At 33.5% G+C, this 15,534-nt stretch overlaps 1 protein-coding gene across 1 annotated transcript in view; it reads right to left on the reverse strand.

The window, feature by feature from the left end:
- LOC105250414 (leishmanolysin-like peptidase) overlaps positions 1 to 15,534 on the reverse strand; it is a 253,427-nt gene that overhangs the window by 122,768 nt on the left and 115,125 nt on the right. The window contains exon 3 of the mRNA XM_011256489.2: positions 13,651 to 13,751. Within this exon, the coding sequence (XP_011254791.1) occupies positions 13,651 to 13,751 (101 nt within the window). The remainder of the gene's footprint in view (positions 1 to 13,650; positions 13,752 to 15,534) is intronic.

Consider the following 15,534-nt stretch of genomic DNA (forward strand, 5'->3'; position numbering starts at 1 on the left):
AGCGGTATGGGAAAAAGAACTATAGACATTGTATAGAAAACTGTTGTGTGATGTGATCCCGTTTAATTTCAACCTAACCGCATGAGAATTGAAGTAGAGAAACGAGAGAGAGTAGAAATTTTACGCGCGTGTCATTCGTTAAGTGCAAGTGTGTAACAGGAAACGTTTGACTTTTTTAATCAAGATCATTGTTTTGTCACGAGGTCACCCACGTCGTGCTCTCGACCATTTTGTGTCCAATTACTTCTCTCGCAGCTTTGTTATACCTTGACATTTGAGTACCTCGTATTTTCGGGAAAAGGATATCGCGTTACAAAGCTGGCCTAGTTTCGTAATCATGCGATCCTTGTGCCATCGTTATATTATATTGATACCTCATAAAAGTAGTAATTTTCTCAATAGTCGCAAGATAAATAAGCGATAACACGAGTGCCTTGAATAGAGAAATTGATTAAAATATGAATAACTTCAAAATATTATATTATGCAATTAACAAAGATAAGAATTATAAATTAAAGATAAACACATTATTTGAGTGTCTCAAACAGATTTTATTTTTCTCATAAATACAGCGTGTATTTTCTGATGATATTTGATGAATTGGACTATTGAAATGTCTCGCATAACGCACGTATCGCAGTTTCGCGTGTTATTTATAAATATTCCTCATAAATGTATTAGATTGGTTATAATTATATATTACTTTCATGAAAACGTAGCGTATACAATAATCCCGGTGCACAATCTGTGATTATGAAATATTAATGCAAAATTCAATTGCGCTCCGATATTAACGATCCTATGTAAGGTCCTTCCATTAGTACTCATGCGTTAAAAAGTTACGCATTTAATATTTTAAATGATGAGCCATTATTTAGCTGCGATGATATACAATATTAAATTCATCGATCTACGCAATATAATTAATTGTGCGTTCAATGATTTCGTTATCTACCTCGTTTAACGTTTGGAGTGAATAAAGCGCAAGGGCATGCGTTACAACCGAATTAAAATTATTTGTACGCAGCGCGTACAAGTGCTCCATTTCGACGTCCGTAATTACGCATCCACGAAAGAAGAAAATGTATATTATAATTTCTACTGAAATGTTGACGAGGAGAAATTCACGCAAATTAAAATAATGAAACGAGAAATTTAATATTTTTATTTATTTACATCTTTCATCGCATTTAACCATTTTACGCACAGGAAGAATGTATGAATAAGTAAATCTATTAATAAGATTAATGTTAGCTCATTTATAAAATTAAAAAAACCGGCTTCAATGAAATATATATATATATATATATATCTATATATATATAAATGTGCTTTTTAAATTAAAAATACAAGTCTAATTGTATAATATAAATCTCGGAGCAATGCTATTCTTCCGAAAATATCACGGCCCGATTGTTAGTCGATTAAAACCGTAAAAGCATTTTAAATAATTTCCGTTCGTCGCGCTAGGCTTTGTGCATGTTGCATTCATGCATGCGATACCAAGCACACTATTGATGATCTCCACTTTCGTAATACCGGTATCGTTCTGCTGCGCTTTTCGAGCGCTCTCTGCTTTTAATGCGGTGTAAGTGCTCACGGACGGCAAAAGTCAAGTTGAATGGCATGAGAATCAAGCGCAGCAGTAACGCTTACCACACAATCGTCAATGCAGCGTATTCCATAAAAATTTCCTTCTTTCGTTCCATACAGAATAATTAAATAGAGTAGCGAACTACTGCAATTACGCGTGAAATAGACGTCATACACACACACACACACACACACACACACACACACACACACACACACACACACACACACACACACACACACACACACACACACACACAAGTCAGATAAAAAATATTAATTTGTTTTCTTATTTCGCAATTGTAGAAATTAACTTCTTGTACATAATTTTATTCATATTTAAAGCCATAAATATCAAAATTATATATTTTAATATAAATGCAAAAAAAATTGTAATGTTACTGATCGTTAGAATCGATTAAAATCGTTTTTTTTTTTTTAATGTAAAAATGTAATTTTAAAGAAGCAATTTTTAGAAAGTGTAATTTTTAAAAAAGTATTTTTTCATTTCGCATGTATATATATATATATATATATATATATATATATATATATATACATGCGAAATGAAAAAATACTTTTTTAAAAATTACACTTTCTAAAAATTATATATATATATATATATATATATATATATATATATATAATGTAATGAAGAAAGAATTCAAACGAAAATTTATTGTTAAATTTTCTCCTTTCTTGAAATCGACGAAATTTCGAAGCACGTTTATGACGATGACGCACCGGTTGGAGCGAATGGTTGCGTGCATAGGGCTAAAGGACCAAATTAATCAGACGCAGCTGGAAATGAATCGAATTAATTATTGCAATTACGGCAATTAACGAATACCGACAGCGACCGTACGTGATTCTCTCGCTAACCAAATATCCCTGAATACGAAGAGCTTTATAATGCAGAGGCTGTGAGGAGATTCAAGACAAATTTACGGAGATTTCGGAAGAAAGTATTCAGAAAATAATGATACATATTTTTTCTATAGTACTAATTTTTTGAATAATTATTGTTGTTTGTCGAAAGAGGACTATCGGAAATTTCTTATTTATGGAGAAATAATTTTTTACAAATTATGAATTCTATTCTTCAGAAATCTAAATTTATATCGAATGAAAATTGCTAAAGCTAAAACTTTTATTGAAATTAAAACATTATTTTTATTGCAATTAAATAATTATATGTGTAATTATACGCGTTTATTAGAATCTTTGCACTTATTTCATTATAATTTTTAACTTTTTAAACACGTAATGCAAGAAAAATATAATAAAATTTTACTCACTTTTCAAACCATTATTTAAGATACTCTTGTGATAATATCTCGGAATTATAAGAAAGATTTCAAATGTAAATAAGGTAAGAAGCAAAATACAAAGCGAGCTTCGAAGAACAGATAGCACGAGATGAATCTTACAACAATTCAAGTTGATAGGAAATGCAGATATCTTGAAACTGGCGAACCGAAATAAAGATTTCATTGGTCGTTCGCACTAATCAAAATGCAAAGGACAATATTGACTCACGAAATTGGTCGAAAGAAGTCGATTTATTGGTTCCTGAAAAGCCAGTCTAGAAAGTGGATCATCAGCTTTAATGCTGTAAAATCGTTTTAATTACGCGCGAATATTCCCGTATCATGACAGATTATTTTATTTCATGACAAATTTAAAAGATTTTAAGAAGAAGAAACTCGATCTTACGAATGTATCAGGAATCTCACCTTAAGCTTTAAGATTTCAAACATCTCAAGGACAGAAAATATTAATAAAAAAGAATACTAAAGAGTTGGAGAACTATCGAATATAGTAAACTTTACCTAATCGTGAATATATTTCAATATTAGTAGTAATAATAAACATCATTAATTGCGAGCAATCTACGTACCTTCGTCTTAAATTAGATTCATTCGCGAACATACAAGCTCGGGATAGACTTCTATCCCCAGTTTCTTTCCAGATCTGTACCGTTTTCTCGATATTCGCAGGGTATGCTTTCGTCTGCGCGCGTACCCTTGCCATGAACCCTCTCACATCCCTTCGGTACTCGGGAAAGTCTTTTAATACATCGCCACCCCGACTACGGGATAAAGCGATTGCCGAAGTTCGTTAGGAAGTTTAACGGCGAGGAGAGTATTGTTTAAAAAAGCAATAGGAAAGTTTCGTTCATTAGCAGCGTAGAAAGGCGTAAGAGTTGGCCTTGCGATAGATAGGGGAGCTATACCGTAGTTACACGGAAAGCTGAGAAAGTAATGTAATTTCTACCAATTTTAACTGTGTGTATCACCATCCGACTCATTTCGTGAGGAACTGTATATCACGATTGCAATAGCGAGAGTCCGTGACGTCGATGCGAATTCCAAGCGATCGATTCCTCTCGATTAATAACACAAATTGATAATCAGAAGCTTATCCAGGGCTTTGTCTAATCGTCGCTATCTTACAATTCCAACTAATAATCGCGTAATTTCAAGATGGCAAGAAAGATGAAAGACTATACTAAAGATGGTACTATCATTTATCTGATCTATAATTTAATTCGCGTAGCTTATGGTCGACAATTCTCGGCTTAATATATATTTAAACATTTTTCGTATTGTACATGTATCATTTTATGAATATTTGGGAAGATGTTGCTCGTTTTCATGAGAGAAATATACGCGAATCGTATATCAAATGTAATATAAGCGTACGCGTAAAGAGAAACATATTTCAGTATTATATTAATACCGTCGAAATTAATGCTCACACGAAATTTCGCTTAAACTTAGCGTCGTTAATTTAAAAATAGTCTCTTAATTAAAGTTCAATATTTTCCGTTGAATATCTACTGACTTATACTTGTAAACACTATCAAATATATTGAGAATATTTATAGATATTATACTTTAATTTACGATCGATAAGTAAAATTGTAAATTTACACGAATGTCACTCGAGAGTATTCCAATTTGTTACCGCATTACACAAACGACAAGGTAAACATTTATTAGAAGAAAGATAGTAGATATGTCGATGAAAGAGGAAGAGAAAGAAAAAGCGAAAAAGGAAGAGAGAAAATCGGAGAGAGGGAGAGAGAAAGAAAAAGAGAACGAAAAAGAAAGAAGGAGAAAAAGAGAAGAAAATAGCAACGTATAATTTACGTGCAAATACAAACAACCAATTAGGGCGAGACCTTTGACGTAGAAGCGGGCACACGCGTCGCACATCGACTCGGCTTCCTTTGAAAAACGCCAACTCGCTAATATTTTATAAATGGCCGCTGGCATTGGTCTCTGTCGTACGTGGCTATATGTAGACATACAAGTGGCGAACAGCACAGCCAGAAAATTACAGGCTTTCACGGTTTACGATGTTTTTGACACTATCGTGAAAAGGCAACTCGTGAAATGTGAAATTGGTGCGCTCCGGAATTAAACCGACGTTTATTAACAACAATTTAATCGGTTTAAATTTGTACGAATTTTATAAGTATATATTAATGTGTGTAGATATGTGTGGGTGATCTATATAAAAGTATAAAGCATCTCTCAAAGCGTAAATTAATGAAAGAAAAAATTTGGTTTTATTACTTATTTTTTTTACAAACATACTATTTTTTTGACATACTATTTTTTTACAAATAAATACACTAATTTTTTTATCTTTGACATGGTCATGTTGTTGTGTTAAAATATAAAAAAATCTAGCTGAAAATTCTATATAATTGGTTATTGTTGCATATTTTTGTCTTAGCTTTATATATATATTAATATGTAGCAATAATTTTTTGTTTTAAAAGAATATGATTTTATTTCGTAAATCTATTTTAGATTGTAATTTTATTTAATTTAAATATTAAGTGTAAATATATAAGTGAAGATTTTAAAAGACATTCTTTTGTAAAACTCGGATTTTTTAATTGTTTCAAGCTAAAAGAATAATGTCTTATAAATTATAAAGTATATTAAACAATAAGCCATTACAACACCTACAAAAAAGTCCTCTCTTTTAACCCTCACGAACAACTTTATAATAGAAAGTTCCTCTGAAAAAATTTCGCCTTTAAGAAAAGTTTTTCAACTATAGATTTTTCCTGAGAAATATTATCAGAAACTTTTCCATAGAATGCATTTCTTTTTTCATGTGGCCATGCAGAATGTAAATTCAGTGCTCTTTTAACATCGAGCCAATTACCTTCCGTTTTATCAATATGTATATATCTCACGCGCAAATTACTATATATATAAATTATAAATAAATAAATATATATATATATATTTATATATAATATAAAGATTTTGCAAATTTAAACGTATGCAAAATTATATCAGCTTTTTAAAATAACTTTCAATATATTTAAAAAATGAATGAATATATTGTATAAACGTATTATATAAATACGAATAATTCTAATTATCACATGATTATATTTAGTAAAAATTATTGTATTTTTCATAAATATACTTCATTTTAATGGAAAGTATTCTAATAAAAATCATATCTTTTTAGCTCTCTTTTGGAATCTTTCTTTTTCTCTTATATAACTCAAATTAAATTATTATCATTCAAATATAATATACATTTAAAACATTGTAAAGATATTTTAATAAATTCGAAATATATATGTGAAGATAAATTTTATTTAATTATATTTAATATATACTTTAATATATATAAGCACACACACATTTATATGCTATTCTCTTTGCTCTTTTACTCCGTTTTTATACATGAATTAGAGATGAGCACGCGGATAAAGGAAACTAGCCATGCAGCAAACAAACTATCAGTATCACACTGCTCGTTTTCGTATGCAGAGGCAAGGATGTTAACGTTTTAGAAATTGTTGCTAACTGGGGCCCGTTGATGAAACGCCACTTGGGTCAGGAGCACATAAATATGCACATGGGAACGAGCACAAAGGGCACAAAATTACCAGACTCTTTCCCTTTACCGTGTTTTCTACACTTTCATTGCGAATAACCGCGCCCGTGAGAACTGACTGTGTGCTACGTCGTGAATTCATTTTAACAAATGAACAAACGTTTTCTGTATTCCTTGGACCGGATAGAGTTTCTACATTAATAAGAACATTTTTTTATGAGAACATTATATCTATAAATTATTTTTCCTATCTAAAACTATTTAAATAACGTGCACTTTTTAACGAAAACAAATATGTAAATAATAATATGTAATGTAAATAATAATATATGTCGATAATATTGATATTAACAGCAAGCATTTAAATCCTTTATTCTCGCATGAGAATGTAAATTTATATCTGATCAAAAAATAATTTTACTTTAATATAATAATATATATAAAATCTATAAATTTGGGAGTGGGGTTTCATGACAGAAACGTAACAAACTTCTCCGTTTAAAACGAAATATAGTAGTCCAATAACAACGTTAGAAAACTTTCTTGTAAACTTGTCCAAGAAAATTGTGCTCGGGTACGCTCGTGTTGTTCGAAAAAGCTTATATTTTATAAACAGCTGCTGGCATCGAATATATATATATACACGCATGGAGACTCACATGAAAAACATGGTGGCTCATTCTTTTTTCACGCTTACAATATTCCCGACTACCTTGCTGAAAGCGGAAGTAATATGTGCACTCGTAAAATCCAAATGGTTACATCCCATACTGCAGTCATGCCAACGAGTGTGCAAACATTCGTACGCGAGCCGGGTTTAATTTCGGAAGTAATATCGATATCAATCTAAAACTTCTTCAAAAGCGATGCTTTATTGAAAGCGCGAAGACAGAAATGACCTCTCATCGGGTTCATAACTCCCCGAACTGTATTCGAAATAATCAATATCACGCTATTCGTCAATCAGGGCGAGGAAGTCATCAAGATCTATTCAAATTGGTTTATACAATCTTCGAAAACAAGTAAGTCTACGCGATTTCTACTTCTGTTATATTCTGAGAACTCATTTTGCTCAACGAATTCAAGTTTCCGTGAAACCTGTAAACTTGATTCTATCCGATTATTAGATTGCATGTAAAATCAACAAATTTTAGTGTTATAGTTCAAAGCTGAGAGGTTAAAACGGTAACACTAAAGAGTAACAGCTACTGAAATAATCATAGAAAGTCGATTGAAAGAATTTGTTCACAAAGAATAAAGATAGACGAGGTGTGTTGAAACGCAAATATAATATGTATCGTACGTAGACGCGGAATATTCTAACTTTCAAGCTTGAGATATCATCCGTTTACGCTTAACGAACTACCAAGGCTAATGCATCACGTCTCTGCAGAGAGAAGAGCGCTATGGAATTCCAATATGCGCAATTATATTGAAGACTGTGCATCCTGCGCACAGCAGTATTAACGTGGAAGTTTGTAAATAGCAATATCTTATCTGTAATTAAGTACTTCACTGTATCTCATATTACTCGAAGTAAAAAAGTAGTTTTTAAACCATGTCATTTACGTATATTTGAAAATTGGGTGTATGTACGCGTGTATCCGCGGTTTTCGCTAAATTAACTATCCCGATTTTTCACTTTTAGCACTCGTGTGTCCAGATTTTCCACAATTTAAACATGAAAATATTTATGCTGCAATATTCGATGACTAAATCTATAAAATAAGAGCACACATGTGCGGTTATGGATAAACTCCTAGATTGAGAGCTCCATTTCCAACGCCGGTACCGATGCCGAAATTCAATAAGGCCGTATAACTGCGAACGAGCTTTTATACAACGTCACTGCGGTTTCTCTGGCACGCGGCCAAATTTTGGACGCTACACAGCGAAAATTCCGTCGCTTTCTGTCGGACGGCTCTCGCCAACTATACGATCTCCCGAGAGGAATCGCCCTACGGTCGAATAACGACAATATCGATGGATCTCTCCTCGCTGGTTAATTCGAGCTTTTTTTTCATTTCGCCGCGTACGGTCGACACGGGATTAATTATCGGTAACGAGGAAACGCGATTAATTACAAGGGACAAGGTAGTCTCTAGGCAGGGACGACCGAAATTCGGATGTGTCGCAATTTACCGAAAATTGAGCGCATTTCGCTCAATTAAGTGACTTGTATAATTACATTTTTATCTGAGTCAATGAGGAAATTTCAAATAAAAAAGATAGATACTATTATCATGCTGCTACTTATATATTGAGAATTTCTAAAGGAATCTTAGAAATTTAATTGAAACGTCATTAAATAAAATTTTATAAATAAATAAAACTTTGTAATAATAAATTAATAAATAAATAAATTATTAAATTATTAAATTAAATTAATAATAAATAAATTAAATAAAATTTTGTAAAATAAAAATTTTGGAATCATCTTTATTTGCATATTAAATAGAATATTGTACGAGGCCTAAATACATGAGAGAATTAATTTCTCGAACATATATTTCCCATGTGTCTACACAGCTATTTATATAAAGCAAATGTAACAGAAATTGATCGGATCAATTCGGTACATCCGGTCGAAACGTATTCGGAAACATAAAACGTGGACACATACGTATACAATCAGAAATTTTGGCTATTTGCAGATAGTCTATGCCCGCAGCGAGAGACGCGCAATACTCACAAGTGCTTTATCAATATAACATGACCATATCGTTCTACAAAAAATATTGCCGATTGTAATCACCGCCGCAGATATCGCTCGTTAAATCGACTCGCAAATAACAAGCACGACCGAATATGAAAAACAGGCGAGGAATTAATAATCGGGGTTATTAAGCGAGACTGAGAAAAAGACATTGGCTCACCGCATTAGTAAAATAGCGATTTGCTGGAAATGAGAGGAAATATTTGATCGCCAGTATATCATTCTGACGGATAAAATGTTTTAACGTGCTAATGCGTTATGCGTGTGGTAATGTATCTATTATGCAATGAAATTTAGTTCAGTTATCGCTCCCTAAATTCATTCCATGTTGTATTTGTGAAGGCAGTTATATTTTTTTATTTTTCAGTTAAATCCATTCGCTATATTTTAACTTTTGACTCATACGTTAATTAATTTGCTATTTGCGTTGCACGTTATTATTATTCCACACTGCTCGTATAATTTATATTCATCCACAAACGAATCTGTTAATAATACAGCATCGAAAACAAAAATATTCTGGTTAGGTGCAAATGAGAATTTTCAATCTGTATGATAATTCTATATCATAGAGAATTGTTCTTGTTGTATGTGTATAAATATGTAAGCGGTTTTTAAAACTAACTTTATTTCGATGACATATCCGACAGTTTACACCATACACATATTTCGCTGTATAGTTATGCATGATGTGTGAAAATGATATTTCCACGTTTAATCCAAAACGGAAAAGTGAAAATGAGACAATTGAAATGTTACCATTCGCTTGGTTCGTTTTGAAATACCGCTATGTATGGTATTGCCAATGATACACAATGTGGCTGTATACAATTGAATTTTTCAGGGGAAAAAAAATCCAGAAAAACTATTCAGTAATTTACTTAAAAATAAAAATTGGAATACAAAAAAGTTTCGCTTCTATACGTGGCATTTTATTTTTCGATCATTCCGACACATACCTCATATTTCTCAACATTTTGTAATTTATACAATTAAAATTAAAATCATTCACGAGTTAAAATGTTAACTGTACAATATTTAATTTTGTAATGCAATTTTTTATTAGTCGGAGGAAAAATAGCAGTTTTTGTAAAAGATTTCATTTAACTTTTAACACATGTTTCTAAAAAAATACATTTGAAAATTGTACGTTTTACAAATATCATTGTAATATCTCGATATTATGTAATGCGCAATTCATCGTCAATATTTGACGAGTGTTGCACATAAGAAAGTTAAATCGAGATGATCCATCACAATGTTCTTCCATAGATAGATGGACGATTCCGGCGCGACATAGATATAATAATGGTGCACAGGAAACGATGCATAACGACACGCTGTCGCGCACCTGTACAACACTACGTGACCTTATTTCGCGAAAACTAGAGGTCCAAGACTTTTATACACACGTGTCATAGCCGAACGTGATTGTGTGACATTATGTCAGTCTAACTTTTGAAGCTGTTCACGTATCTACATGTATTTCTACACACTTGTTATTATAATATCTCTAAAATTAAAACATTATTCTAAAGATTAAAAAAAATACACTTATAAGATGCAAATAAAAAAGAGACTAAATAAATGATGAAAAGATGTTAATTAAACGGATTATTATCAAAATCATTGATAAATGACGGTGCAATTTAACTCAGCTCCGAAGATGCTTCAAGTATATGCTGTAATCTTCACATTCAATAGGACGTCGTTAAAACCATATTACAATATTTACGCGGAAACTGACTACGTCGAAAAGTTTTTTGTGCATAGGCAAAATCTTGTTTACAGATGAATACACGTCCAAAGAACAAGATGCGCGGTTAATGCAACGTAGAAACTCATAGAGGCCGACACTCCAAAAGTTTCGCCGAGTGCCACGAAGGCATTTAACAACTGCTGTGAACTTTTGCTCTCAGAAGTTAAAAGTTGCGCCGGTCGACAGTTTAAACTGAGCCTTATGCGAACCGCATCATCGCCATGTGAGATGACACATTTCGGGTGTTCACTCTCGATTTCCGATGTTAACATCTGAGTTAACTTTGGTTCGAATTATTATTCTATTTCTTCGATTACTTACGCTTGTCTGCAGTTACAATATTCGATTATCTCGCGAATAAAAATATATATGTATTTTACTCCTGCGATATTCCGGCCAAGAGCTTTTCATTATAATCTTTCTATTTCGCTCAAGGCAATAATGAAAATTCGTTCTCCCGGATTCGAGATAACGAAACTCGCCAACACGATCGAGTGCATACTTATTCGGATTGCGCTTCCAATCCAAGTAATGCAAGTAGCGTATACAATACAATAGTGTAAAAACTGCGCTAAAGTCTTGGCAAACTCAGGGAAACGATGGGGATCCTTACCACAACCGGCATAAAGTGACGATGTTTCCAACCGAGCTACCGTGGAATATCGTTAATATATGCGTCAGCCTGAAGACATAATTATACGTTTGCGACGACAAAACATGAAGAGAGAAAGAAAACGCCGCTTATATGCATGCCGCGTCAAACTTGGGGGAACAGGGTCAATGGTCTGTGAATCGCTGGCAAGATAGGAGTTCGCAATAGTCGTTTCGTAACGGTTTACGTCGCCGCGTTGTGCTCCATGACACGACGGTACATCGACTTATCTGACGATCACGAGAATGGAAGCGTTTCTGAGATTGTACGAGATCGAAGCTGACGCTACTCGAACTCACGTTCTACGCGAGCGAGATATTATTTTAGAAATTAATAGGTTGGCGGCTGCGGTTACAGTTACGTGACATTGACGCAATATTACCTCCATTGAAATAAACGAGTGCGACAATAAAAATAATTGTTTTATGAGTCTCCAAGGACGTCCGCTGTTTACATGACGGTTATTCTAAATCGAAGATGACTCATGATAAGATTGGCACAAATGGAAAACAAAGTAAACTTTTATTCGCTAATGATAAATCTCGCGATTTAAAGAAAAATACTAATATGTACATTTTTATTTCTATGATTTTTACTTGTAGGTAAAATTTTAATTGTCGACGAACACATAATATTATATTAAATTGTAATCCAAGTAAAGTAGTTATTTATTAATGCATAAGCATCATTATGGAGTGCTAATGGTAATATCATATACTATCCTGATACTATCTCACACCAGCTACTACGGAATCGTCGTTTAGCGCAGTAACCGTATCTTTGCTTATCATGTTTCCAGCTATTATGGCCTTAACGCATTACCTTCCACAGGAACTGCAGGAGAAGACGCTAAGAGATGCGGTGGAGATTATCCGCAATGTACCTAAATTTCTAGAGTGCTACTTGAGAAATACCGGAGGCAAAAATATCAGAACTTTACAGAAAATAATACAAATAATAATAATAATTCAAAATACACCGTTCCCAGTGCCCCGTTATCGTAGCTCTTCAAAACGTTGCCTGGCAATATTGAAACTCGCGAAGGAATTTTCACGCTAGACAATATCTCTCTTGATTCAAGTAGATTCCTCAAAAACGCGATAAAAATAAATATTCGCGATAAAACGTTTAAAAAGCTTCCTATAACATTGCGGTAATCTTTTTTCGCGCGCATCGGAAATAATGTCGCCGATAGCAATTAAAGATAGAAACTATTTTCGCAAGGGAGGAAGAGACTGTCGTATTGTTCGTTTCACGATGCGAGTAAACGACAGGTAACCCGAAAATGTCGTACGGTAATGAAAGTAAAAAAATTACGCGATATGGTCAAGCTAATTTCTGCCACTATTTTAAAATTAAGCTACGAAGAAGATATTTATAGGCACTTTAGTAAATTAGCTTCGTGCAAAAATTCCACCGTATAGTGTAATATAAAATGCGTAGCAAATTAGACACACCCGCGGTAGACATGATGACAAGATGACGTCGACGAAGAATTTAATTATTCGAATGAGCTGTGAGCATAGGAGGATATAGAAAATTAATTACTACGAGGTAAAGAAATTACGAAGCGTATAAACTCATTGCATAAAAATATTATTTCTTGGAGCGGAAAAATTATTCCTCCAAGGTTTTAATCGTTTTAATGATCCTGTAATATGTTATAACCCAAGAAATTGAACGACTATTTTAAGGTTAAATCGTACTAAAAAGTTTACATTATCTTTGCAAATATGTCTCTTTGAATATTAATCGGCGTTTGCTATAAAAATGTAATTTTTAAAAAGTAGAATAAGAACAGAAATAATCGTGAAAGCTCTTTCTTATCTTACATTTTAGCTGCTGAACAGAAACATTTGCAAATTTGCATATAAACAAAATTAGAGCTAAATTCCCGTACTTCGATTGTTCGCTTAAAATAATTAACGCAGTTGTCATGCTTGTAAGGTAAACTTAATTTGTACTCCAATGCACAGTTGATCTTAACTTTGTAATTTCATATCGTCGACAAATCTCGTTGAATCTTGTAGATACAAATGTGTACTGACTCACCTAAAGACGCTCTCGTCGTAAGATAGCAGGATGCGAACTGGTTGACTGATGCTTCGTTTCTTTACTTCGTGTGCCGGCTCAATGTGCACGCCATGGATTACCTGAAAGCAAGGATATAATTTGATTAGAATTTACATAGAATACTAGGAATTACAATCCAACAAATGTACATAGTTTAATATATACGTAGATCGTAAAATAATGCAAAGCGTCGTTAAAATAGTGTTTGGCTCATAATTAGGTTTCTGCCATTTGCATAAATAATAGAGTAAAATGAGCATAATATTGAATATATCATTTAATATTAGATACAGAACAACATATCATATAATATTAGATACAGAATTATCTTCATAAGTCGATGCTATATATTATATACAATGAAAAACACATCGTGAAGTGTCATTATCGATTTATAGAATTAATTTCATCCAGATAATTATTTTTATAACTATCTTCATACATCGTTCATTTAATTTTCGACAAATTAATTTAAAAGCAAGCTATGCTTACACAAAAATATATCTCTTTATATGATCTTTATATCGATATATTTCAGTTTATGCAACATTTTTTTCCACTAATCATTTCTATTAAAAGGTATAAATAACTTTTTTACCATTTGCGGAATGTAAGTAGAGCTAGTTATGTTTCTGTAAAGACCCGGTATCTTGCACTTAAGAAACTCGGGGGTTTAATACGAGTAGAATGGTCATGAATGCTCACGCTAAAGTCTATTCGCGATAATTGGTCGTCGAAAGTTGAGCTCGTTACCGACAGATCTTAGTAGAAGATGCGCTAACTATGTTGAATCGCGCCTGGTATTATGATGCCAGCGGTGCGTAAACCTGATATGCTTCTCGGTGCTTCAGGTTGCGAATTCTACAACGCAGCGGCTTGCAATCTCGCGCTCGCAGGAATAGCAGTTTGCGGCAAAGGCCACAGCCGCGTTTACAGAGATTATAAGAGAGAAGAGACAGGTGCATAAACTAGATATAAGTTTTGGTTAACTTCACCGCCGAGCTTCAGTCAGAAGTTGCATGAGCGATAGATTCGCGAAACCGAACGTAGATAATTAATGGGGGGAACGTGAAGAGAATTTAAACACAATGGCATAAGAACAGCGAACTAGATTGTGCGCTACAGAATATAAGAATAAATCGATACCTTCATTTCAAAAATATAAAATAATAAATAAATAAATAAACGATAAGCTAATATGTTGTATGAATCTCAAAGAGGTTCACTGACACTTTTAATTTTATAATATAATTGACTTTTAAGAAGAAAAACAGAATTATCGGTTCGATATATCGGTTTCACTTAAATATCACTAGTTTTGGTAGAGCGAGTTTCATCGCTCTAATGAGCTTTTGCCGCAAGAAGGATTTGGCTTGCGGACAGGCCCGACACTTTGTTTAATAGAGCTTCGTGTAATCGAGGAGGGTCACTGCTCGCTGCCTCGTCGCAATGGGCAGCGTGCTTGTTAGAAATGCAATTATGCGAAGATCCACGTTAAGTTTTAATCCGATCCACTTTTATACTTGCGGAGAGTTCCTCGTCCTGCGCGGAAAGCTCCTTAGTGATAATGCGATATCTTAAGAGGATAGGAGTGGCATTAACTGCACCAGCCAAGGAACACGGAGAGGACTGCGAAGACCGGATCGAAGGTCGAAGTTAACGTGCAGTAGTGCTAGGATATCACGTATATAGAAGATAACGGTAGCTAAACCACGCGCGCACTCTCCGTCGTAATTTACAAACCACTCTAGCGAATAGTGCTCTCTTAATTATCAAACTTTAGACGGTTCCTAATTTCCATCCTTATACTCACGGTCTATCCCGCCATAATACGCGAAAGGACGCGCGTGCCAACGTACACTT

This window comes from Camponotus floridanus, unplaced genomic scaffold (assembly GCF_003227725.1).
Source record: "Camponotus floridanus strain SB8 unplaced genomic scaffold, Cflo_v7.5 scaffold1, whole genome shotgun sequence".
In the NCBI taxonomy this organism is placed as follows: Eukaryota; Metazoa; Arthropoda; class Insecta; order Hymenoptera; family Formicidae; genus Camponotus; species Camponotus floridanus.